Consider the following 10,768-nt stretch of genomic DNA (forward strand, 5'->3'; position numbering starts at 1 on the left):
AGTTGGAAGTGCTCTGTACTCAGGGACAAATGTATGGAGAGCAGAGTTGGGAGTAATGAACACAAATTCAGCTTTTGAATCTATAGCTTGAGACATCTATGAGATATCTCAGGAGGGCTGTGGCATTATCAGCTGATTAGATAGACATTAGACTTTCTAACATTTCTAGAAAAGAGATCTGGGCTAAATATCGTAATTGAAGAGGTCATTAGTATACAGGTTTTCTTAAATCATGGGAAACATTAAAAATCACCTCGACAGATTAGATAGAATTGAAAAAAAAGATGTCCTGGATAGAGCTCTGCAGACCTTTAAATTTTAGAGGTTAGGTAAAAGAAGAAAAATGAGTAATTAAGACATAAACTGTTCAGGAACACTTAGAAAGATGAAGAAAGCCCAAAAGAATGTAGAATTACAGAAGCCAAAAGAAGAGAATGTTTCAAGGATTGCTCAACTTCCCTGAGAGTTCTAGTTGCTTGAGGGTTGGATTTAGCAACAAGAGGGCCAATGTTAATCCTTTTTTTTTTTAACTTCTTTTTAAGAAAAGAGGGTTTTTATTATGGTAAAATGTGTATAACATAGCTTACCACTTAACAATTTGTAAACGCATAGTTTCATGGTGTTAAGTACAGTCAATTGTGCAACAGTGGTTATGTTAACAAGAATTTTTGTAGAAAAATGAGGGCTAAATATTGGAGTGATTTTAATAATATGCAGGAGTAAGGAAGTAGTGACCAAATATATTTAGCCCTTGAAAACTCTGGTTTTGAAGGGGAATCCAGTTACGGCAGTAGCTAGAAGAAAACAGAGAGTCAAGAAAGAGGAGGGATTTTAAAAAATTGAAGCTACTAGTCAATTATTTAACGTTGATTCAAATTATTTTGTAAAGAAAGAGGGACAGAAGATATTGGAGAGAGAAAAGATATGTAATGAAATGTGAACCCTGAGAAAGGAAGAGGTGATGGGGTGGGAACAGGGACGGGCTGGCTTTTGCCAAAATATAGGAAGAAGGCTGGCATAGGTACAAACAGGTTTGCAACACTTTTAGTATTGCTGAATTTTTTTTTTTGAGACTGGTAATAATGAATGAATAGTGATAACAAGCTGTCAGTTTATACATTCCTACTCACTTATCCTGTGGTATTTATAGAACACCTACCAGATACCTGTCCTGCTGTGACGCAAGCCTTCAGGAGGATCCCTCTGATGTTGTTCTTGGGAGTTTCTGAATGGGTTCAGGAGAGTGATTATTTTGGTAACACTTACTTCAAGGCCACAATATACATCATTCAGAGAAATTACCCTTATTCTATTTTCCATTTTTAAATAATCCCCAATTACATGTCTAGAGCCAAATCCCAAGGGTTTTCACAATGAACACTGCTTACAGAATAGCTCAAGTGATACAATACCAGGGAAATCCAGGAAAAGCACCCTTCTGAAAATTTAATGTTTAAAAAACCCTAGTAGAATTATGAAAGCATTTAGCATGGACTGGCAAGGAATGTACAATTTTGGAAACTTGTGAGCTATCAATAAAGCAAGACAAATTTCTCTTCATGGGAAATGGATAGCCATAAATTTAGGTTAAAAAATAAGAAAGACTGGAAATGAATGTGTTAGCTATTTAACTTGGAAAGCTATCTTTTAGTAAGGAGTAACGTTAAACTTGATGAATATATCAAGGATTAACCAAATAAATACAGAAATTAAACAAATACATACTTTAAAAGAAACAGATAAAATCAACAAAAGCTACCCATTTGAAAAGACTACAGGCAAATGTCTTTAGGTTTGTTTAAAAAATATAGACAAAGCTTTGTTAAGAGAGATAAGAAAAATGGAGCACTCACAAACAAATATCAGGAATGAAAAAAATCGAGGTTACTATAGGTAATGTACATTTTTAGTAAGAGGGTATGAACCATATACCATAAATCTGAAGGTTTGAAATACAATATCTAGTTTTTAGAGAAATGTGAATTAACAAAATTGAGCTAGAAAACCTAAATCAACCAGCATGCATTAGAGAAACTGAGTTGAATTTTCAAAATATGATGACTTCACAGATGAGACTTACCAAATGCTCAAGGAAGTAACACCTATCTCATCTCAGAAAATAAAAAAGTCAAGACATTTCTAGCTGCATTTTATGGAATCAGTGTCACCCTCATGCCAAACGCGGACAATGACGGTGTAAGAAAGGGAAATTATAAACAATGTCGCTGATGAATGAGATGCCTTACAAAGAATTCTCAAACTGCATGAAGCAGCATATTACAAAACAGCAGATTCTAGCAAAGTAGAATTTACCTTAGGAAATCAACAGTAGGTTCACGTTAGAAAAATATAATAATGTGGTCTATTGCATGAACCTATTAAAGACAAAATCTATAGCCATCTCAATAGTTTCAGAAAAAGTATTTAATGAAATTTCAATATTTACTAATGTTTTAAAAATATTCCTACTTAAAAACACAGAGGGATAGGCGGGAACTACCCTAACCTGATAGAAGAGTTTCTACAAAAAAAACTTACAACAAATACGATAAATGATGACACGTTAGACACACTCTCAATGAGACAGAAATGGGAAAATAATGCTTGTTCTTGCCCTCCTATTTGATGTGACATTAGAGGTCCCAGCCCAGCCACTGAGATAAGGAAGGGGAAAAGGTGTCAGCAATGTTATTTACAGACAATACAATTAACGTGAAAATACACACACAAAAAAACCCTAAAATAAACTACTTAATAAGAATGTTTAGTGTGTTTGCCTTTAAAACAAGATCATTACAAAATTAATAGCATTTGCAAACAGCAGAAATAACCAATTGAAATTTTTAAAGGAGAAAAATCCCATTTATAATAGTAACAAAAACTATAAGGACCTGGGGTGGGATCTAACAAAGAGGTACAAGTGTTTTATAAACAAATTATAAAATGTCATTGAAGGATATTTAAAAATCAGGATAATATTAATGTATTGGGTTATTGATCACTCAACTTCATAAAGATGTCACAGCTCCCAAGTTTATCCTGTAACTTTACCTCAGCAAAACACCAAAAAAGTTCTTCACTAGAACTTAACAAACTAATGTTACTATAGAAGTTCAAAAATAACTGGAATAACTTTTTTAATGAATATAGAGAAGAAATGCCTTCTACACATTATAAAGCTTCCTTATAAAGCCATAATAAGTAAGAGTGTGGTATTAGCTCAGAATTGGTTTGATCCCTGGGTAAGACAAACTAGGAACATATCCATGCATATAGAAATTTAATTTACAATCACAGTGCATGACACATTAATAGGGACATGAAGGCTGTTCAGTAGATCGGGTCTCAGCAGACTTTCCATGTTGGGGGACAGAGAAGGAGTAAAATTAAATTCCTGCTTTATAGCATTCAAAAAGATAAGTCCCGATAGATCAATTTCACGTGTGGAAAGCACAACTTTAAATCATTCAGGAAAAAGATATAAGAGGCCATCTTCATGCATCAGGTGTGCAGAGGTTTCTTTAATCACACACAAATGCCACAAGTGGTTTAAAAAAGAAAGATCAATGAAGATGACTAAGTTTGAAATTTTCTATAGTCCAAAAGACATCACAAGTTAAAAGATGAGCTATAAACTGGGATAGCACATCCAGTGTTTATACACAAGAATTCCTCCAATTCCAGAGGATAAAAGATAAAAACAGACACAGCCTATGGGAAAATGAATGAAGAGTGCAAAAAAAAAAAAAAAAAAAAAACGGAGGTTCAGAAACTGCAACAGTCAATAAATATATGAAGAAATGCCCAACCTCACCAGCAGTGAGGGAAGTTCAAATAAAACAACAGATACTGGGTTATTTAAAAAACCAAACTGGCAGAAATCAGAAAAGTCTGAACCTAGAAAGCATTTAATGTCATGGAGGGAAACAAGAACTCTCTTACACTGCTGCTGGGTGTGCAAATTGGAGAGCCATTTGGCAGTATAGCAAAACTGAAAAACTGTGCTGCCTAGGTGGATACCTAGAGAAATTCTCACGTGTACAAGGGAAACATGTACCAGTGACACCAAAATATTGGCAGCAGCTTAAGTATTCACCAATAGGGCATGAATAAACATGTCACATTCATATGCATGAGTTTACAACGCAACAACTAAAATGAATGAAATGGATTATAAATATCAACATGAAAAGCAAGAACAAAAACATTCAATGGAGAAGAAACCAGTCAGAGAGTGGTATGCACAGTCTAATACTACCTGTGTGCATTAAAAAAAATCCTACAGAGCATATTTCATATGGGTTTATATGCAGTGAAAGTGTGAAGCCTCAATTGGAAAGTTACATAGCAGTTTCATGATAATGTTTGCCTTTTGAGAAGTAGGGGGGAGGATGCTATCAGGGAGGAATGCAGAGGGGACTTCAATTTTATCATAAAGGTTGCAAAATTCAATTAAAAACATATCTGAAGCAAATATGACAAGATGGTAACAGCTATTACTTATAGGAGACAGGTACATGGGTGCTTACAATATTCACTCAGCATTTTTAAATATCTTAACGTTTTTTTCTAAATCATAAATAAAAGCAGCTAGTAAAGAATTCTGGCTTTGATAATAGTTTAATGTGTGGACTATTAAGTTAGCTGAAAATGTGAGGCAAGCAAGTTTAGCAAAAACGACCAGTTTTAGAATGGAATCCTCTTAAAAATAACAAAGCTGCCAATATTATTTTAAAACTGAAGAGAATAAAGTAGATCCTATAAATATTAATATAAAAATCACACTGAGGGAGAAAAGTGAGTTGTAAAATGATATGCACACCACTGTAACACTTGTAAAAAATCAAAGTACATAAACATGGATATATACATATATGTGTACATGTGTAGGTAACTGGATACTAACAGAATAATGGCAAATGCTGGAAGAATATGCACTTTATAATACTGATTACGTAGGGATCCTAAGGAGGGACAAAGGTGCATGAAACTGGAGAGGAAAGTAAAGTGACATTCAACTCTCTGTAATACTTAAAACAAACTAAAAAAATCTGAAGCAAACGTGGCAAAACTATCACATTTGATTATTCTACTCAGGAAATACATGGACATGTGGTATTCCTGATGCATATGTATTTTTAATTTTCCAAAGAAAAAGTACTGAAGCATTATAAATAAAAGGTAATCATTCAATAATATAAAAGTAAGGCTTGTGGACATCCAAAACTGTGATGGGACTGCTTTTAGAAATTATCCTGTTAGTTTTCTATGTGTTTTTAAATTTAAAAAAAAAAAGGAGGAAAGCAATGAAGACATGTAAAAGAAATCATTCACATATTTGCTTCTAGGGGAAAAAAAAAAACCCACAAGCATAAACCACCAAATTAGCATTCTATATTATTCACTGTATTTTCTGATTTTTAATTTTTGTCAAAAGAGAAACAGAAGATGTTGCCTAATTGGAAACGTGACTTTCTATTATTAAAATTGTGGGAGTCCATTTTAATGTGTTTATCGCGCTGCTAGTCTATAATTTGTATTTCAGCGTGGAGATTTGTTTGTGTGCCTGCGACAGGTTAATGCAGTTTAAACATGCATTTTTCTTTCGTTGGTTGAATAGTTAAATCGTTACTCAAAGGATTTTTAAGTTTCAATTTCAACCAGGAGAGGCTTCTTTGCTTTTCCAAGGTTACAAATGTTTCTGGTTCGGAATGCTATTAATTAATGGCTACGTAGTGGATCTATTTAGGGAGTTGCTACCTCCCCTGGATTAACAGCTGAAGTGCTAACTGAGAAAACTTCCCACCCCCCCGCCCGCCCCCTTGGATGCACAGACTTGGGGATATTTTCAATTTGGTCAGAGAGCGGAGAACGAGAGGGAACTGTAATTCGGACCACTTAGCTAACAATCGCAATTATGAATCGAAAGACAAGTCAGGTATTAGCATTTCTTTTCCCTTAAAAAAAAAACCAAAAAACTTTGGGACTCCCTCCGCCGGACACCCAGCTGGCGGGGGACCAGCGGGGGCGCGGGGGGGCGAGGCCGGCAGGCTGCCCAGAAGTTGCGATCGCGGAGTTTTCGCTTTATGAAAATTACCTGGCTCACCGGCAGCAGCGGGGACGCGAAGACAAGACAATTTCCTAGGCGGCCGGGAATGCCCTAGCCCGGGGCCGCGCGCCGGGGGGGTCCTGCCGGCCGGGGCGGGTCCCCGCCGCCCCCGCGGGCTCCGGTGCGTCAGGGGCGCGTCAGGCGGGGCGGGCTCCGCGCGGGCGGCGGGCGGCGGGCGGCAGCGGCGGCGGCGGCGGCGGCGGCGGCGGCGGGCGGCGGGCGGCGGGCGGCGCGCACCGGCCTCCTGCTCCTCGCTCCGCGGCGGCGGGACGGACGCTCCCGGGAACTCTCTCGCCCGCGGCCGGCCGCGCTCGGACGGCGCTCGCCGGCGGCGGAGCGGTCCCAGCATGTCGGCCGCCGTGGCGTGCCTGGACTACTTCGCCGCCGAGTGCCTGGTGTCCATGTCCGCGGGCGCCGTGCTGCACCAGCGCGCGCCGGACCCCGAGGGCGCGGGCGGAGCCGCCGGCACGGAGGTGGGTGCGGCGCCGCCGGAGTCCGCTCTGCCGGGTCCCGGACCCCCCGGGCCCGCGTCGGTCCCCGCGCTTCCCCAGGTCCCCGCCCCAAGCCTTGGCGCGGGCGGCGCCGCGCCCCACCTGCTGGCTGCAAGCGTTTTGGCTGATTTGCGCGGCAGCGCCGGGGAGGGCAGCGCGGCGAAGTCGGGGGAAGCTGTGCGTGCCTCGTCCGGCTCCTCCGACGCGACCCCGGCCTCCAGCCCGGCCTGGGGCTCCGAGCCGGCCCCAGCCTCGGCTGCCGACGCGCTCTGCGAGCCCGCGAGCTCCCCCGGCGAGCCCGAGGTCCCGAGCGCGCCTGCGTTCCCGGGCGCGCCCGCAACCGACGGCGGGGACCTCGGAGGGCCCCCAGGGGCCAGTCCCCCGCCCCCAGCGGCCCAGGCGCCCCGGAGGAGGCCGGTGACGCCCGCTGCCAAGCGCCACCAGTGCCCCTTCCCGGGCTGCACCAAAGCCTATTACAAGTCGTCGCACCTCAAGTCCCACCAGCGTACCCACACGGGTGAGCGCCCTTTCTCCTGCGACTGGCTCGACTGCGACAAGAAGTTTACGCGCTCCGACGAGCTGGCCCGCCACTACAGAACGCACACCGGTGAAAAGCGCTTCTCCTGCCCCCTGTGCCCCAAGCAGTTCTCCCGGAGCGACCACCTGACCAAGCACGCCCGCCGCCACCCATCTTACCACCCCGACATGATCGAGTACCGGGGGCGTCGTCGCACCCCCCGCGTCGACCCGCAACCCGCAAGCGCGGTGGAGAGCTCCAGCTCCGGCGGCTCTGGCTCCGGCCAAGAGCCCAGCCTTACCAGCTGCCTGTAGGGCAGTCACTGCTGTCTGTCGTCCCCTCCAGGATGACCCCCCCCCCCAGGCCATTGTCCCTGCTTTCTGTCTGCCCACCCCTCTTTTCCAGAGTCATCAGACCAAGGCACAGACTGGTCCCTCCGCTCTGAGGGTGGGTCCAGGCAGGCATGTCGGACTCCGGGGAGGGACTGAGAGCCAGAAAAGAGCGGGAATTCTTGCAACACAAATATCAGCCTCAAAGGAGGGGTTGCCTCCAGACAACCCCCAGGAACTGGTGAGCAGGGATGAACTCTGGTACTTTCCAAGGTACTGAAGATCCTCCCCCTCCCTGGACCCAGGGATGAGAAACTGGAATTCTCAGATGCCTGAGGAGCTCTCAGTCTCAAAGGACTCTGGTGTCTCACCCACCACCAGGGCGGACCTTGGAGAGGGTGTCAGGGGTGGCAGGCTTGGAAATGTCCAAGACTGGGATGGTGAGAGGCCTTTGGAAACAGAAATGATTTCTATTTCTGTAAACAGCAATGTTTACTAATTTATTTTTATTATCTTTTAAACAAGGATTCCAGGTTGATGGGAGACTGATGTCCTCCACTCCTCCTCTCTACCTCTGCTAGGAGACGCTATGTGGATGTATGGCTGGGCGATGCTTCTTGGTGTCTGGGGAGTGGTGTGCGTCTGGTTGCAGGGTCTGTGGCAGGATTTGGTACCCTGCATTTGCGTCGTCATCCCTCTTCTCCCTCTTTGAATTCCTGCTCAGGCATGGTAGCTCCCTGACTCACTCTCATGATGAAATTGGTTAAACAATTTGGAAAATCCATAAAGGCAGGAGAAAGGAAAGGGTAAGCCAGATTAGTTCCCCTTCACCCAGATGGCAAGCCCAAGCAATTTTTGGGTGGGGTAAGTTCAAAATGGCTTTCAGACTCAATTATATTCAGGAACACAGAGGTATGTAGTTCCAACTCCTCACCCCAAGTAATCTTGCTGTTGGTAGATTCTGTCCATTTCTTGGTGCCTACCTTGGGGGTTATTTATCTCAGTGTCTGTGCATTTATTTTCTGCTACAGGTGAGTTGGAGGGTGGGGGAAGGGAAGGTGAGTCACTGATTCCAAAGAGCTGTTCCTTTGGATTTGGAGAAGGAACAGCAAAGGAACATCAGATAGGAGGATCCTTCTCCTCTGACTCTGGAGTTCCTCCAAGGGCCCCAGACCCTTTGCCCTCTATGAAGAATCAGGCATCAACAGCAGTTATGTATATATGCATGTATGTGTGTACGTATTTATGCAGTACTGGGGCTTGAACTTAGGGCTTTGTGCTTACTAGGCAAGCACTCTACTACTTGAGCTATGCCTCCAGCCTATTTTGCTCTGGTTATTTTGGAGATGGGGGGGATCTCTCTAACTATTTGCCTGAGCTGACCTTGAACCCTGGCTTTTGCTCAGGGCTAGCCTCCAACAGCAACCCTCCTGTGTAGCTGGGATTACAGGCATGTGCCTCCACACCTGGCTTGCTTGCTATTTTGGGAGAGGGCAAGGCAGGGTTTGTTTGCTGTTGGTTGTTTTTGTTCTTGTTTGGTTTGGTTTGGTTTTTATGAGGGTTTTTTTGGTGGTGATGGGACTGGAATTTGAACTCAGGACTTCATGCTTGCAAAGCAGGTGCTCTACCACTTGAGCTATTTCTCCATCCTATTTTGCTCTGGGTATTTTCGAGGTGAGGGTCTCTCAAACTCCCTGAGCTGACCTTGAACCTTGATATTCCTGATCTCAGGCTCCCAGGTAGCTAGGATTACAGGTGTGAGCCACCAGCACCTGGCTCACCTGGCTTGTTTTATAAGATAAACATCTCACTGACTTTTGCCTGGGATGACCTTGAACCATGATCCTCCCATGTCCTCCTCCCACATAGCTGGGATTACAGCTATGAATCACTACACCTGGCCTAGTATTTATTTTTTTCTACTATGTCTTTTGGCTACTGTGGATGAACTCGACCACTCTCCTTGTATATGTGTGAATGTGTACGCATGTGACTTGTTCCTTAGAGGTGAGGCCAAAAGGCATTTCCTAACCTGGTGAGGTCTCCTCTGGCCCCCTTTCTGGGTATCTTATAATAATCCATCGATCATATTTGGGGAGGATGCCATATCTCTTAGGACCATATCAGGCACCTGATTAAACAAATCACTTTTCCCTAGTTTGCAGATGAAGATATAGAAGTCTAGGTGGTCTCAAAGTTATGCTGAGGTGCTAGCCACAACCATGAGTAGATCTAGGGTTTTAACCTTTTAAGTGACTCTTTCCCTCATACTTGGGTTCCCATCTTCCCACTCCCTGGGCCAAGAGGGCATCACTGTACTTTCCTGCCACCAAGATCCCTTCCTGCCCTATTCACATTACTTCTATGTATGTTCAAATGTTGGGGTCTTTGCCCGAGCCCTTTGCCTATTGTATTTAACCCAGAAGCCCTTTTCTCAACAGGTTAAATCCATTCCCATCTTCTATACCATGTCATCTGAAAGTGAGAATGACTGGCATCCTGGGAGAGACTTTATTTGGACCCGCTAGATTAATTTTCAGTGCCAGTTCTTTTCTTCTTCTGGTCCTGGGCATGTCAGTGTCCTGGAGACAGTAAGTGATACACGGCATTTGGAACACTGCTAAGTCCTTGTACACTACATGAGGGAGGGGTCCTGAGAAAGAACCCAGGGCCTGTGACCCTGAAGAGGTTCAGAGTTTACTGATGAGGGTGAAGCAGGGTGGGTGGGGCTGACCTTGAGTTACATACAGGAAGAGGGGACCTCTGAGGATGGAGGTGATTTTGGGTGGTAGAAGAGCCTTCCTTTTGCTCTGTCTCCTCAGGTGGTGCTGAGGGCACTATGGGTCCCTTTATCCCCTTCAGAAAATCGACCATTGGGTATGTGGACCAAGGAAGCTAACAGGAAGAGAACCCCTATTAGCTATTCTGGAATTGAGCTTCAAAAAAACAAAAAAATCCAAACTTGGCTTTTCCAATTATCCATTGATAACTTAGTTCTCAAGCTCCCAAAAAGTGTCCTTCTTTGGGATCTACATTGGGGACTTTTGTCTGACAACCTACATGTGATATGTATTTCATTGGTAGGACTCCTCTTAGGTCTTGGGGTGGTGGAGAGGGAGACACCCAGACCCTGCAGTAGCCTGAAAATGGAGACAAGACTTTTAGGATGGTCTTTCTTGGTTTGAGTATTATTACTCTTTTCACTCCAGCAGCCAGGCAGTCTTGGGGAGCAGTTATTAGTGAAATGCCTTGGAAGGGGCTTCCCTGGTCTGGTGTTTCTTTTCCTTCTTTTTGTTAATCAGATGGAGCTCAGGAAGCAAAT

The 10,768-nt window shown here is 44.0% G+C and overlaps 1 protein-coding gene across 1 annotated transcript; it reads left to right on the top strand.

Annotated features, from left to right (window-relative positions):
- Positions 1–6,456: 6,456 nt before the first annotated feature.
- Klf14 (KLF transcription factor 14) lies at positions 6,457–7,431 on the top strand. The gene has a single exon (XM_020183818.2). The coding sequence runs from the start codon at positions 6,457–6,459 to the stop codon at positions 7,429–7,431; it is 975 nt and encodes a 324-aa protein (XP_020039407.1).
- Positions 7,432–10,768: the final 3,337 nt, after the last annotated feature.

Source organism: Castor canadensis, chromosome 2 (assembly GCF_047511655.1).
Source record: "Castor canadensis chromosome 2, mCasCan1.hap1v2, whole genome shotgun sequence".
NCBI lineage: Eukaryota > Metazoa > Chordata > Mammalia > Rodentia > Castoridae > Castor > Castor canadensis.